General features: G+C 43.1%; 1 protein-coding gene across 5 annotated transcripts in view; it reads left to right on the top strand.

The window, feature by feature from the left end:
* The window catches only part of RALGAPA2 (Ral GTPase activating protein catalytic subunit alpha 2), a 1,781,019-nt gene that overhangs the window by 917,008 nt on the left and 847,760 nt on the right, over positions 1 to 16,251 (top strand). For all 5 annotated transcript variants that reach the window (XM_086927515.1, XM_086927511.1, XM_086927512.1 and 2 more), the window contains 2 exons: positions 5,265 to 5,393; positions 15,088 to 15,216. In XM_086927515.1, the coding sequence (XP_086783641.1) occupies positions 5,265 to 5,393; positions 15,088 to 15,216 (258 nt within the window). The remainder of the gene's footprint in view (positions 1 to 5,264; positions 5,394 to 15,087; positions 15,217 to 16,251) is intronic.

The raw sequence follows: 16,251 nt of genomic DNA on the forward strand, positions 1-16,251 counted from the left end.
AACAGGGAACACTGGAGGAGAATGCACAGTACAAGAAGAACCCACAGGTGACATCATGGAGTTCCAGCAAGTATTGCACAATACAGGTCACCACACAAACATGTTCACGGCTCGGCTTGTGTGGGCTGCTAGAGTCGAGCTATAGCTTTGTCTCGGGTCTCCCGGTGTTTTTATTTGTTGGCTCGCCCACCTTGGTGACTTGCGGCCAAAAGGGATAACATGGGTAAAGTTTAACACTCGTCACCGAGCAGCTGTATGCGCTACCGTCGTCTCTTGTTCTTGATTTCTAACATGGCGGGTTTGTGCGCCCCCGGGGGTGGACGGGAGGGTGTGGGGGGGGTTGTATTCGAGATTCCACTTGTTGGCAGATGGAGGTGAGGCCAGCACTGCAGAGTTAACAAACTGCTTGCGTGCGATATTAATCTTCAAACACGCTGCATGCTGTCACCTTTCAGCCAGGTTGCCCGGGACCCTTTATTGCGGCATATGTCAACAGAAGCCTGCTCCCATCTGCCGCCGGATAGGTGATGCGGCGGAGGCAGGGGCGTGGCCCCGCGCGGAGCCGCGCGCACGGTAATTGCAGGTGTGCTGGGGGCCGCGCATCCATCGCGCCCTGCATTATGAAAAGATGGCTCTTTTGTTGTGCGCCCCGAGCGTGAGCCTGCGCTCTCTTTATGAGAGGCGCTTCCATCTGCTCACCCTCGCGCCGTGTTTGCCTGCCCTGGTATTGACTTTCGAATTTATCAAAGGAAGTGATTAAAGCCAGTTTAAACATTAACCTGACAGCATCGCCCAGCTCGGTGCTGGAATAGCCAAGGCCGGAAATGCCAAAATGGAAAATATGCATCATTATGCTCTTTATTTTGATCAGACAGTGACTTCCTCGGAATTCAATGTGTGACCCAGGGCTGCTGTCTGTGGCATGAGAAGGGCGATCTCGCTGTCAGAACACATATTTCCTTTCTAGGATCACGCTGGTTGTTTGCATCCATCCATACATGAATGTTTTATCCCACTTGCATTTTGACTATGAATTGAAGGACACGCTTAATATCCGGCACATGGATAACATATGCCAGTTCGGTAGCTCTCAGCTGTACCGTGAAGCACACTGCAAACACCTGCTTCGTTTGTTAATGATTAATATGTTCCTTTCTTGTGATGAAGTCGCGGACCAGGTAGAGGCGCAATAAAACCCGAAGGCTGAATGTGCTTGGCTAGAACCTCCTCTTTTCCCTAAACCCAGCTGTTGCAAACATTGGTGCCCATTTGAAAGCTCCGGTACCTTGCCACCAGACAGACATCTCGCCACCGACTTCAAATCTTTGCCTTCTAATAGTTTTAAAATTAGAAGATGCAATGCCTTCTAATAGTTTTAAAATTAGAAAATGCAAGGCGTAATGGACAGGGGCGTAGCTTGACCAACAAGATTAGGGGGAGGGGTGGGGGTGTCTTCAGATGATTTCCCAACAATCACGCTGGGGTATCTTGTTAAACACAATATATGAGAATCAAACATGAGGAGGGCTTAAGGGACAGTGGAAAGGGAGAGCTCAACATGTTTTACGGCCTTCAGAACAGAGACTTGAGCAAGTCTATGTGTTTTTGTCAGTGTGGGCATGCAAAAATCCCAGGTGAAAACTGGCAGACTCTTCACCATACCGACTGAAAGCACGTGTCCCACGATTTACAAAATAAATATCTCTGGGGGGTGGGGGGGTGGGGGGGGGGGGCTTTAATGACCCCTCCCCCCACCCCCCTTGCTACGCCGCTGGTAATGAGGCATGAAGAGGTGTAGCTTGGAAGAGCCACCAATACATTAAAAATATATATATATGTATATGTAGCGCATGAGAGAAGCAACACGCACTAAAACACGCATTGGTGTACAGTCTGTAGGTCATGCCTTGGTGAGCTGGTCAGATGGTTACTTTTTTATTTTTATTGCACACATATCCCACTAAAATAGAGAGAAAAAAAAACATGCTGCCATATAAACTTGACAGCCATATGCTCGCAATAAAAAAAGGACATTAAAAAACTTTTGTTAATGTGCCCATTATACTATTTAATGTTTTTAAATATGAAAACTTTTAGTTGTGTTATGCATTGTGTTATTATTATTTGTGAAGGATACCGGAATAAATTGCCACCTAATCAAGCACTTAAATTGCAGTCAACTAGAATGTTACAATGCGAGTTAAACATTTGATAACAGCCATCTTACGTGTAACTGAACTGCACGCAAAATAAGTAGGTAGTATTTATATTGTTATTAAAAATAAATCACTTTTAACCAGCTTTGTCGAAAAAGGAAATATTTTATTTGGATGTGAATAATGTGCTCCATGACTTATAGTTTATTCTGAGTTGTGGAAATGTATAGGCATTTAGTATTTCCTTTGCGGTAGTTGGTGTTCTACTACAGTATTGAATTTCAAATCTTATTCAGCCAAAATATTGTGTTGTGTAACCTGATTGCACAGTTCTTAAAAGTGAGATTTGGATATGAACATCTATAATGTTAAACACCGATATAGCAATTGTGCATGAATATTGAATTAACACATAATTATTGCTGCCAGACAGCATGGTAATTTCCATTGTGACGTCCGAGTCCTCTCTCGATAGTCCGCGGCAGCCTTCCAATAGGGGGAAGTATGAAACATCTTTTCAGAACAGTGCAATCAGGTTACTTGTTATTTGGACAAGCATTGAGAAAGGCGAAAGCAGAAATGCTTTTGCTTTGCCACTTGAAACAAATTTATTGAGATTCTCGTGAGTGCTGGTTTCCTTTCTTCTGGATATATATAAACGTATGTATATATATATATATAATATATATATATATATATATATATATATATATATATATATATTTATACACACACACACACACACACACATGGTCAAGACTTATTTGCATATGGCGGGGTCCAAACTGGGGCGGCGTAGTGGGCAAAAACACGATGGATTTAACCCAGATCTCTTGACTGGGGGAGAATATTTGAATCATTCAGCCTTCCGTCCATCATTTGTTGTAGTTACACTTTTCGCCCTAAGTAGGATGAGTTTGCCCAGACGTGGGTCCCTTGCTCACTGTGCCACTGGATTCAAGCTAGCCTGGCTGATGAAGGGTGACATACCCTGAAACTAATCCCAGGATGCTTGTTTCCAGTCTAGGGAGACCCTGGCCTGCCAGTTCGTTCTTGACTGTTCCCATGAGGCACAGGGTCAAGACTGATTTGCATATGGCTGGGTCCAAACAGGAGTGGCGTCGTGAGCAAAAGAACAATGGATTTAACCCAGATCTCTTGACTGGGGGAGAATGTTTGAATCATTCAGCATTCTGTCCATCATTTGTTGTAGTTAAAAAATTAAAATACATGGAAGTACCCTTTATTTCACAAATATAGAATATTACAGTGACTTTTCAATTTTTAACATATTCAAATCTTCACTAAAAAGTCTACGGAGTACCGCATAAATACCTAAAAACTAACGCGTTACTTATTATTTTTTTTTATAAATGCGCAGTTTTCCCTAAACTGCTGTAAAAATATAAAGAAGAGATATTTTTCTACCTACTAACACTTTCATAAAGTGGTAATAGATCAGGAACTACAATAAACTATACTACTTACCTAGATCTAAGACCCTAAGCATTTCTTGTATTCACTCAATCAAGACTGAAGGCACAGAGTCAGATACTGAATCCAGACAAATTGGGTAAGTATAAAAAAAAGGTATACTTAAGTTTTATTTTAGATTCAAGCAGGACTTGGCTCAGGTATGTAAAATATACTCTCAACGCAGGGTTTCACCATGAAATGCAGTTATGATTGATTTTTGCAGTAGTTACAGGTTGGTATTAATTCACAAAGCAGTTTGCATAACACAATAATTACTTTTAGAGTACCTTTCAGTTACTTTTAGATGACTTTGAGTACTGGGGATGGTATGCCTAGATACCACTCATAGATCACACAGTACAAGGTAATTAGGACTTTTCCTGGCTTGAGTTAAAGTTAGTTTCTCCCATACAAAAGAACAGTTCCACACCTAGAACATTTTAGGCCCAAAATCTTACAACATGGGTTCCTATAGGATAAACATTGTTATTGGTTTCACAGGTAAGTAAACATCTTACAAGTAGGAGTTTTGGGGGATAGGACCACGGTTCTGCAAGGTCGAGGTTGGCACGTGAGTTGCACCTCCAACAGCACTGGGACTTCCGGGTGCACAGTGCAGGGGCTTAATGTTAGCCAATGGGGCTAAGGGGACCTTCGGTTAGGGGCTGATTGTGAGAAGGCCACTTGGGTGTGGGAGCAAAACTCCTGGGGTTAAGGTCAGCACTGCAGGGTCCAATGATCAGCACAGGAGCTGCACCATCAACGGCATAGGGAGGGCAGGTGCAAGGTGCCAAGGGGACGTCAGGTGCCCTGTGTATTCCAATAGGGACCTTCGGTTGGACAAAGTTGCTGCAGGCTCGGGCAGGGAGACTTCCTGAAGGCGACCACAGGCTGGAGACGTACGTTGGGTTCTTGGGGATGCCAGGACACTGTCTGTTAAGCCACCCATCGCCATGGGGTGTCAGGTGCAGGGGTGTCTTTTGCCCTTGGGTTGCCTTACCAACTCTGGTCGCTGTCGGGTGTACCCTTCATGTTGTGGCTGCAGGCATCTTCTTGAGGGACGTCGGACAGCACCAGATCCCAGGTCAGGATCGCTGGGGATGTCGGTTACCGACCCCCACCTCGTCTGTCTCTGGTGTCTCGAGAGCGACCACAACACAAATAATCCAGTTAACTTATGTTTATCAGCAGAGGAATTAATTTTTGGGAGAATAGTGTTCAAAAGAAAAAGGTGAAAAGTTATGTATCCATTATGTCGTTAAAACAGCATTTGTAATTCTGTGCAATGGTCTGTTTGCCTGTCACACTGTCTGTTGGCTCAGATAGCAGAGGTTGTGCCCTCACAACCCAAGTATGATAACTTGTTAGGGAAGAGTAGCTCTGCCTCTGTTTACACTTTTATTACATTTTCCGCAGTGAGGTCATAACTAGACTGTAATAAGAAAACTAAAAGTCTGTTTCTGTAAAGTCATTAGAGGCCTTCATGGCATCATGTAGGCGCTGTATGCAAACATAGTAGTCTAGTTAATGCCAATTGCTTAGACATTGCACGTTAGCTGTTGCATCACAACCGAGACATGCAATCTTTCCTGAGTGAGCGGTGTGGGATGATTGTCTTCTTTCTGTGTGCAGGATATCGTCAGCACGGTGGTGAGGCACTGCACGTCCCGCTTCTTCTTCCTGGGCCTACCTGGCTTCACCATGCTCCTGGGGGACTTCATCTCGGCCGCGGCGCGGGTGCTGAGTACAGACATGTTGGAGGTGAGTATGACAATGCTCCACGCGCGGCCGGCCGGCCTCCCGAGAGAGGCCTGCCTCGCTAACAAGGTTCAGATTTCTCCACTCCAGCAGGTGTTGACTCATTAGTGCAACGCGAACCCGGGCTCTGGGGGCAGATACCATGGCAGCTGATGTGTGAAATTGTAGGATAAGGTGACATACTGCTATTGCAAAGGTGTTTCATCAAAAGGCCAAAGTGTGAGAAATCGCATCCGCGCCCATCTCGCGGCCCCATTACTCCCTTAAAGCAAAGTTGGGATCTCATGGATTCATTTTTAGATCAAAAAATCGAAAATTCAAATACAAAACAGTATTAATGACAGTGACAAACACCTCTTCCATTTTACATCGGGCTGTTTGAATTGGACACTACGAAAATTAAGTTCCTTTTTCTGTATTTTAAAGCAGGAGTTCATGCTTAACCGGACTTTCTTGTAACTATTCCTAACGTTGTACAGTTAGCGTGGCCCGCTTCAGATCTATGCGTTCCGAGGTTCACAAATTAGAATCATGGCATAGGTGATGTCATTTATACTCCTGAGCATTGAAAATCAAGGATGGTTGCAGTTTGCGAACAATAAAAAAAGGTCACTGGTTTGCCTATGAATAATTTAACATTGTCCAATTGCGGATGTATTTAGTAATTTATTGAACTTTGCTATTGCTTTCAAGTCTTCATTCCTTATTATACCTACAGATCAGCTGAAACTTTCTATTCTTGCTTCGTATGCATCTTCCTTGTTCCATCCTTACCCGATATAAAGTAATACATGTTTCAGTTTGGTGCCCCTCAAGACACTCGCCACCCATTTTATAAGCTCTAGTCTATAGATGTTGTAACTTCCCTGCCCACCATTTAGAACCTCATTCTGACTCCTACAGTAATCCCGGTTTAGACCCACACTGGAGAAGGCACTAAAATTGGTTTCACAAAATGTGCTGTTCTGCCACACTTAACCCTCTTACAAACTCCACCATGTAAAATTTTGCATTATTTGTGCATGGCCAGTACATCACATTTTGGGGATGCAACTTGGAACTGGGGTAACACAAGAGTAATATTTTGTTATTCCCCATTCCGATGTGAGGAGCTTCGAATGGGGCGGTGATACCAGAACCAGCAAATGCTGCACCAGGCAGTATCAGTAATTACTGGATGTAGGATTACCTTCCAAAATGGCAAACTAGCCGAATTCAGGTCCGCAGGGCCATTCTCAACATTTCAGATTGCGTATTCCACATTCCCCAGACACTACTTGATAGAGATTCACATAAGTACTTATTTGATGTTTCCCACTGCTTTGTTTCTGTTGGCTCTATCCTTTATTGGAAGTATGCAGAACTACAAGGAGTTAAAGCCACATGGAGAGAATGCCTTAACTGCAGAGATACAGTCCTCCCAAATCCTATATGTAAGAGTTCAGAGCTTTATGGAGCTTCTAGAGTACTATGTAAGCACACAGTTTACACTGGAACAGTTCTTTTCTGCCCATATAAAACTCCTAATAAAAAGAGAGAATTCCTAGCTACTCTGAAAAAGTTTGTAATGGAGATACAGAAAACTTGCCAGCGTACAGTGCCCATAGAGAGAGAGGATTTTTAAGCTTTAACACCTAAAATTAGCAGATCAATAAAAACATTGGAAATGACATCATAAGACCTCTGGCCTTGTGATATCACAGACAATCACATCATTAGTCAAACTCTTTGAGCTTCACCTTCCAAGCGCTCTGAAACAGCCTAAGATGCACTAGCGCTATAAAAAGCAGTATCATGTTGTGGGATATGGGTCTGATCAAAAGGACGTACCACATGGCTTCCTATTTAGATGGTGTGTTAAAAAAAACATGGCAAGTTTTAACCTCGCTCAGGTGTAAATACTTAAGTGATGCAGTAAAGTCATTTTGTGACTCTGTCAGTCCCAGCCACCCTAGTCGGAGGTTCAGCTCCGGGTTCTTTCACCAGTTGTGTACCGCCCAATGTCACACAAGACTGTTTGACCAACCTTTTCAAAACGGCCCTGCTGCATGCTGTGATTTCACTGGTCGTGGTGGTTCTGGATCCGCTAGCTCCTCTGGTGCAGCTCTCGCCAGACATTGCGTCACCGGCTGCACCATGTGCATTTGCTCCAGTAATACAGTGACTCCCTTGGTGAACCTGGTCCTTTGCACCAGGGGCTAATACGAAGGTTGTCTGCGTTTCACGGGTGAATTTCTTCCACCTAGTTCTGGAAGAACTTGGAGTAAAAATGTACATTGGTCTAAAACAGCTCTGCCTTCTCTTCCTGAAGAGTCTTCCATAAGCAGTTCTTCTTTCGAAAACATACTTGGAGCCGGTGGGTCACCTTACAGCCTGAAATGGCCACACTCTTCTGAGGTGGTCAGTAGAAGCTTGGCCACTCAGGCTCTCTCGTAGTGATGCAATCATTATATAAACATGTTGTTTCAGTGTTAAAAACATTTTGATCTTTTATACAGATCTAGAGGAGCGTGACATTGATGCATACAATCAGAGATGTACATGACCTGGTGTTATGGCCATCAAAAGGTTTGTGGTAGCAAGGTGCACGTAAATACATTGAAACAAACTGTGTTGTTGTAGCCAGATGCTGTTATTCATCACTTTTTGTGTTGAAAGATTACATTCAGTTAAGTTTAGTAATGTTATTGCTGTATCAGGGTATGTCCTTTGGATTTTACACAGGATTCTAGATGAGCCCAACCATAGGCCTCGGAGGAAGGAGATACAAGCCTCCTGTGAACCCACAGCACAGAGGTGCATGGTCCAAAGCGGCGGTAAAACCTGCTGTTCTGGTGGATATGTGCTCAATTTGATATTTGATATTTTAGGGGGTATTTCTAAAGCGCAGCGTTCGCTCCGGAGGGAGCATCATGGCGCTGAAAATCCTGAATGCCCGGTCGAAAAGGTGGCGCGAGGGGGGCTAGATGGCGGCTCTGGTCCAGTCGTCGGGAAGGTTAAAAATCCACGTTTTGAGAAGTTTTCTGAAAGGCTTCTCTAGGGTCTGTTGTCTCAGGTGTTTAGGCATGCTGTTCCAGGCTTTGATGGCCAGGGCGCTTAAAGTTTTCCCACCTTTTGACTTCAAGTTGTGCCTGGCGGAGGACATGAGATTGTCTTGGGCAGAACGAAGGGAACGACTCGGGTTATAGTGTGGGAAGCGTCTGGTTAAGTATTTAGGGCCAGTTTTGTTAAAAGCCCGAAAGGCAACGGTAAGTATTTTAAAGAGTATTCTCTTATGGAGGGGTAGCCAATGCAGGGTATTTAGGGCTGCAGAGGTAGAGGATTTGCGGGGTAATTTTAGGACCAGGCGGGCAGCCGTGTGAAGGACGCTTTGGAGCTTGGACAGAGTAGACTTTTTAGTCCCAGCAAGGAGGCCGTTACAATAGTCAACGCGCGAGATTATGAGGGCCACTGTTACAGTTTTTCTGGCTTCAAGAGGGAGAAAGTCGAAGAACTTTCTAAGAGATTTAATTAAGCCGAAGCATCTGCCGGCAACAGTCCTGGCATGCTGGTCGAATGATAGATCAGAGTCAAAAAGTACACCGAGGTTTCTAGCAGTAGTGACGGTCTGGGGAGGGGCAACAGAGTTATCCGGCCACCATAGGGCTGGGCAGAAGGAGGTGTTCTTTCCGATGGGGAGGATCTCTGTTTTGCTAGAGTTACAGCGGAGGTGGTTAGTGTCCATCCATTGGAAGACTGCAGTTAAGCAGTTTTTAAGATTAAGCTCAGCTTTTTTTGAGTTGTCCTCTAGGGGTTCGATCAACTGAGTATCATCGGCATACGAGGTGACAGGTATGCCGAATGATTCAATCAGGGCAAGGAGTGGGATGAGGTAAATATTAAAAAGGAGGGGACTCAGGATGGACCCTTGGGGTACTCCAGAGGAGACCGTTTTCTCCTTAGATTGAAAAGGGCAGAGGGCGACAGTTTGGGACCTGTCGCAAAGGAATGATCTTATCCATGATAGGGCTGTGTCTGAGATCTCAATGTCCATCAGTCTGTTGATCAGGATAGAGTGGGATATGGTGTCGAACGCTGCCGTGAGGTCGAGAAGTATCAGAATGGCTTTCTTCCTCTGATCTTGCAGCGTTTTGATTGTGTCAGTCAGTTCGATCAGAGCAGTTTCAGTTGAGTGTTTAGGCCGGAAACCGGATTGTTGAGGATGAAGTATGTTGTGGGTTTCCAGGTAGATTTTGAGTTCTTTATAAACTAACTGTTCGGTTATTTTTCCCAAAGCAGGGAGAAGGGTGATTGGGCGAAGATTGGTCAAGTCCACTGGGGATTTGTTAGCCTTCTTCATGAGTGGTTTGACAACACCCTTTTTCCATATGCGAGGGACAGATCCGGAACTGAGTGACGAATTGACTATGTCATTGATGGTAGGGTTCACCACATCTATGATTTGATGGAGAATCTTGGGGGGGGCAGGGGTCGGAAGGGGAACCGGATTTGCAGGATAGAATAGCATCTCTGGTTTGGGCCAGAGTGACAGGGGTGACATTTTTGAGACTGCCAACTGGCGAGCTAAGTTGGTCGGGATTAGGAGGCCCTTGGGGGGGGGGGGTTTGAGGAGGGGGGAAATTCCTTTGGATGGAGGTGATTTTTTCGTCGAAGTAATCTGAGATCTTGTCGCTTAGATCTTGGGATGGGGGGATTTCGGGTTGGAGAGCTTTGGGCTGAGTGAAAGTTTTTACTATAGAGAACAAGGTTTTTTGTTTTTGACTGGCTTCTTTGATGGCTTTTACGTAGAAGATTCTCTTGGCTGATTTAATGTTAGAGAGGTAGTTTTTCCTCTGTTGGATATAGGCGAGACGGTCGTCATTGTCGTAGGTTCAGCGCCATTTTCGCTCAGCTTTCCTGCAAAGTAGGTGAGCGGTAGCTAAGTCAGGGGTGAACCAGGGAGCGTTGTTTTTTGTTTTTTTATGAATTTCGCTCAATATCGGGAGGGGCCATTGCTTTTCACAAGGAAGCCACCTAAAATGGCTGAGACGAGAAAATGGATGACATAGCCTAATGAAAAGCTTCATTCAAACTCCTAGTTTGAATGAAGCTTTTCATTAGGCTATGTCAGCTATTTTCTCGTCTCAGCCATTTTAGGTGGCTTCCTTGTGAAAAGCAATGGCCCCTGAGCGGGGAAACTTCAGCATGAAGCTGATATATTCACCAGTACAAGAATGGTCCCTGAAGTAGACTCAGAGCTCACCTGGCCCCACCTAGGCCTCCTCCCTTTTTTGTCATGGTGGGAGGGTGAACAGTGCCTATGCTTGTGTCACTTGTGCGAATTCTTTGATCAGTAACCCCTAGAAAGAAGGACGACCTTGATCTCTCCTTCAGAGAATGTAACATTAATACAGCCTCCCTCCCTCTCCGAATTAACTCCGTATTCAATTCAATAATCTTTATTTCGGTTATAAAACCATAAAAGATATACATTCAATATAAAAACAAAGTTTAAAATTCCACACCCATCTCTTCTCTCCGTATTCATTTGGGTACGCAAGTCATTTACCAACATGTTGTATGTCTTGTTCAGGTACCTGAGGCTGTCCCAATAGACATTTGATCCTGATATTGTCTCATTTAATCACCAGTTATCAATAAGTCCTCTTACCGGAAGAAACCAACAACCCTAACACTAATTGTAGTATTGTTCTAATAATTACAGGCCACCAGAAAAATAATAGACACGTTTTATCCTGTGATCATTCCATTCTTGGCATAGAAATAATTGCTGATCCCTTCTAAAGTATGTATTTACTTATGCATATATTCTATTCAGTTATATTCTATTCTAGTTTCGAAAACTGTTGCATCATTAAACGACATAAAAATGACTTTCGTAATTAAACTTTGAGAGAAGGTACTAATACATTGTCTCATGGCACAGCTTCTTCCATGATTGTTCTCGTAAATAAAATGACGTGTATTGAGGCCTAAGAAATGGATGTTGTTTTGTCTCGTGGAAAATCTATCATTTTATTTGGTGTTCTCGCCACTTCCATCTAGTGATTCTTATCTACAGCTATAAATTGTACTCGAGAGGGTCGCACAGTGTCAAAAAATGGGCCTGGGCACCAAAGTAAAAGTGATTTCATTAGCGAGCCAAATCACTAAAACTGGTCCTCGTTCACAAATCAGATCAGCTTTTAATACACAAAGAAACGCTGTATGGGTACTTTACTCAATTTTTTCGGGGGCGCACCAAAAAGAAGTCCAGAGAAAGTATTATTCGTGTATATAGAAAAGTTCTTTATTTAATTGTTCGTTCTTTTAAAATACAAATCACCAGGCACTTTACAAAAAGGATCAGCCAACGCGTTTCACTCCCATCCAGGGAGTTTCTTCAGGGCAGATAGATACTTCACCGGAACCATATGGCAGGGTCCTTCAAAATCTTCACCGGAACCATATGGCAGGGTCCTTCAAAATCCTTATTCTAAGTTGATATCCCCTTGTCCTGTCCATAGAGTGATTCTGATACGAGGGGCAGTGTAGTCTCCCCCACTTGCATCTGACGTTTCCAAAGTTGAAGGAATTTTTTCGAAGTATGCGAAGTCGTTTCAGCGTAGCGGCGTGACCATCCACGCCGCTACGCTGAAACGACCGCAGTAACACGTACAGGCTCACGACGACAGAACCTTTATATATGGTCAGGAAGAGAAATTGACTCGACTTCGCATACTTTGAAAAAAGTCTTTCAACTTTGGAAACGTCAGATGCAAGTGGGGGAGACTACACTGCCCCTCGTATCAGAATCACTCTATGGACAGGACAAGGGGATATCAAGTTAGAATAAGGATTTTGAAGGACTCTGCCATATGGTTCCGGTGAAGTATCTATCTGCCCTGAAGAACCCCCCTGGATGGGAGTGAAACGCGCTGGCTGATCCTTTTTGTAAAGTGCCTGGTGATTTGTATTTTAAAAGAACGGACAATTCAATAAAGATCTTTTCTATATACACGAATAATACTTTCTCTGGACTTCTTTTTGGTGCTCCCCCGAAAAAATTGAGTAAAGTATCCTTTTGATCTGGAAAGCACAGCAACGTCAAACAGCAGCTGACGTTGGGGTAGGCAGCACAAACCTTTAAAGACTGATTCGGGAACTGGATTTTAGGTGCGGCACCGTATGGTCCGCTGCTATACTGTTTGTTGATCATCATAAACGCTGTATGGGTATTTGCAAGGTAAGGGAGACTGCCTGCATTTGTTTGCTTCATGCAATTTATGTGGTAATATGAAGGATATCAACTGTACGGACCAGCTCATCTGGCCATAAAACAGGCCCACAAACTGCCAGAAAACGGCCCATACACTCATGTTACAGACCAGCCCATCGGACGCTGCCTGATTGTCCAACCCTGGTACTAGAATCAAGCTCAGATTAATTTGTTATATCCTTAATTAACGTTTCATGGAATTGGCTACATACATCAATTTGATCAATTGATATCAAATACAATATAGCTATTTTTATCATATTGATCAAGTGGTAAAAAAAATACAACCTAACTAATTTAGAAGTCCAGTAATAACAATTCGGGCTTTTACTTTCTAACACCAGGGTGCAGAAAAATAGCACATGACAATGTCCTTTCCAAAACAGAGGACCTTAATAGACATGAAACCATCTTGATTGTCCGCTTCCAACTTTCCGGCTGCTTAATAAAGCTATTTCAGTATGAGTTTGCTAATGAGTCCTTTAAGTTTCCTTTTTAGGTCGAGCATTCAAGACTTTTGTATATACTTCAGTATAAACACATTTGTGTGTGTACTTTGTGGGCTCTGGAGATCAATCCTAGGACTTGTCTGCTTCCACTTAGGGACTTTTTTTCTGTTCAACTACCTCTATTTAACTGATATATGTGTATGTCCTTTGTGAGCTTTGGAGATCATCCCTAGGACTTGTCTGCTTCAGCTTAGGGTCTTTTTTTCTGTTCAGCTGCCTCTATTTAACTGTCTTGATAGAAAACGACCAGCAGAGGTCAGTAAAATATCAGAATTGCTTTCTGCTGTGGGACTTTTTTTTAAAAAAAATTTCTGACAACTGCCTCTATTTAACTTTCTTGATAGAAAACGACCAGTAGAGGTCAGTAAAATACCAGAATCACTTTAGCATTCTCTAGATTCCAGTCCATAGAAATTGTCTTCCATTTTGAGCGCTTGTAGACAATAATATTTTTTTTAAATCTTGTATTTTCAGTGATATGACCAACGAAGCCCTGATTTTATATTAAAAACAGAGCTTTGGACTATACCATTCCCTGCTGAAAATTATATTACACTCCATGTGTTGCCATACCTGGTGTGTCACGCAGTTTGGTGCTACTATCTCTCCATGTTAAAGAAAAGTAGATGTTTCAGCACCCAGGCTAATGTGCTGCCTAGCTAAATACATATAAGGTCCCATAGGCGAGACCGATTGCATTGCAAATGCTTGTTATTAATGTCAGGGTCCAGTTCTGTTCAGTCATTCGTCGAAATGCGGAAGCTTGTTTTGAGTGAGTGAGAACATGTTAAGGGTATCTTTTTTTCCCAATGCACCTGTCTGAGTGATGGCCATGTTTAGGGATAAAAGGAACCTCCTTAACTAAGATAAGAATGGGCTTTCCTTTTCGTAGCCCAGTAGTGCAGGTCTTTGATGACGCAAATACCTGTTGTTGTGCTTAACTTTTGGTTCCATAATTTCACCCAGCATAGTACCGGATTAAACTCTCAGATACCGATAAACAAGCTTTTACAATGCAATAAGTCTCGCATTTACGAGAGTTTGAGCTATTGGAAATGCGAGACCTATTGCATTGCAATTTTTTTGTTCGTTTACTAGCGACCATGCAGGGCTTTCACATTCATGGAGGCCACACCCCTTTCTTTAGACTCGCTGCATCTAATGAAAGGGGCGTGGGCGACATTAAAGTGAAACTGCGGCATGGGACGCTTTGTCTACTTGACAAATAGATGTTTTTTTTTGTCAAAAAGACGTTTTTTATTTTGTAAAGGCACCCATGCCACGCTTTAACTTTAATAGCAGCCGGTCACCTTTCTTTAGACGTGGCTTGTCTAAAGAAAGTGGTGTGGCCTTCATGAATGCGAAAGCACCGCAAGTGTGCTGGTAAACAAACAAAAAAGTAATAAGTGAGCACAGCCGCTATACGTAAAGCGGACCGCGTTGCTAAAATAAATAAATAAACGTGCCACTATAGGTAAAGCGTACCGCCATTAGTAAATAAAATAAAAGCAGGCAGCGTGCTGCAACGTGTGGAATAGGGCCAAATCATTAAACAAAATAGTGCTCACAGGTAAAATAAAGCAGACCATTGTATAACAAGACAAGTAAAAGGTCCTGTCACTAAGGGAGGTAAAAAACGCAGACAAGGCGATACCAAGGAGTGACTAACCAGCCTTATAACGACTCGGAAGCCAGCGTTTAAGAAAGAAAATGACACAAAACAATAAAAAATATTGGCAGAGAGTGGGCGGGGCTTCAAAGCCATACTCCAGTACTGCATGCCTCGCAGCATCGCATGCGCTGCCCTGGCTCGATCGAAAAATGTATGCATGTACCTATATGCAATTTTTGTTGCACCATTCATTAGGTAGACATTTTTATTTGTAAAACAATACGGTGACCGCAACCCTGCTCTTAATTTATTTCTCAGGGCCCACGTGTTGAAGCTCAGATAATTCTTGGATCACTAGTTTGCTTTCCGAACATCTACAAAGAAATTCCAATACTTCAATCGATCCTTGGAACTGGAGAGCTGATCACAGGAAATGAAGATATAAAGGTATGCTAAATTGTTTAGTTCACTCACGTTAATTAAAGTCGCGTGTACATTATTATTATGTGCGCACCGTCAGCACGACATTGATGAGCAGACCTTTGCATTCACCTTTCGATGGATATTTTTTGTTTTCAGATATTTCATTTTAGAAATTCCACGTGTGTATTACTCTTGATTAGTGCTGTTTGCGGTTTTTATGGAACCTCCTGTCATCTCACCATCGTCTTTCTCCACCAGCTTTGCAGACCATCTCTCACTGCATCCCCCAACTTCACCCTGAATTGCCCTTTTTGCCATAGGACGCACACTGTCACAATGAAGTGATGGTGATATTAAAGCGGAGTATTTGGCACAATGTATATGAAAAATACACATATATCACTACAACCTTGATTTAATTCATTTACAAACAGAAAAACGCACGTCTACAGCACTTAAGTTGTACGAGAGCCTTAGCATGGACGCCATTTAGGGGTAGCAGCTGCGACCCTTGGCTTGCCCTTTGGTACCCCTAGCACTACCTTTATGACCCCTGGCCTCAGAGGTGGCAAACTCAGTGCCAGGAACACAGGGGCAGCTGGGGCGCCATTCTTTATTTTCTGTAAAAATTTTATTACATTAATAGTGAATAAATTTGATGATAAGCTGTCTTTCGCAAGTCATGCAAATGCTGTTGTATCATCCTCTTTCTTTACCCTTAGAATGGTTAAAAAACTTTTACCTTTTCTTCCTCCTAGTGCTGTTAAGACTTTGATGTGCACCTTGGTATTATCCAAGGTGGACTATTGCAATGGACTGCTACTAAATGCACAAGAGAAAGTCCTTAATAAAATGCAGCTAGTACAGAATGCGGCAGCAAGAATTCTGACCCATACCCCAAAGTTCTCTGCGATATCCCCTATAATTCGTCAACTCCACTGGCTCCCAGTCAGAAGCCGCACCAAATTCAAAGCATTGTGCATTGCCTATAAAGGCATGAACAATATTGGACCGGAGTTTCTAAAAAAAATCTTTGTGTATATACACTCCTAAAAGAAC

This window comes from Lissotriton vulgaris, chromosome 6 (assembly GCF_964263255.1).
Source record: "Lissotriton vulgaris chromosome 6, aLisVul1.2, whole genome shotgun sequence".
In the NCBI taxonomy this organism is placed as follows: domain Eukaryota; kingdom Metazoa; phylum Chordata; class Amphibia; order Caudata; family Salamandridae; genus Lissotriton; species Lissotriton vulgaris.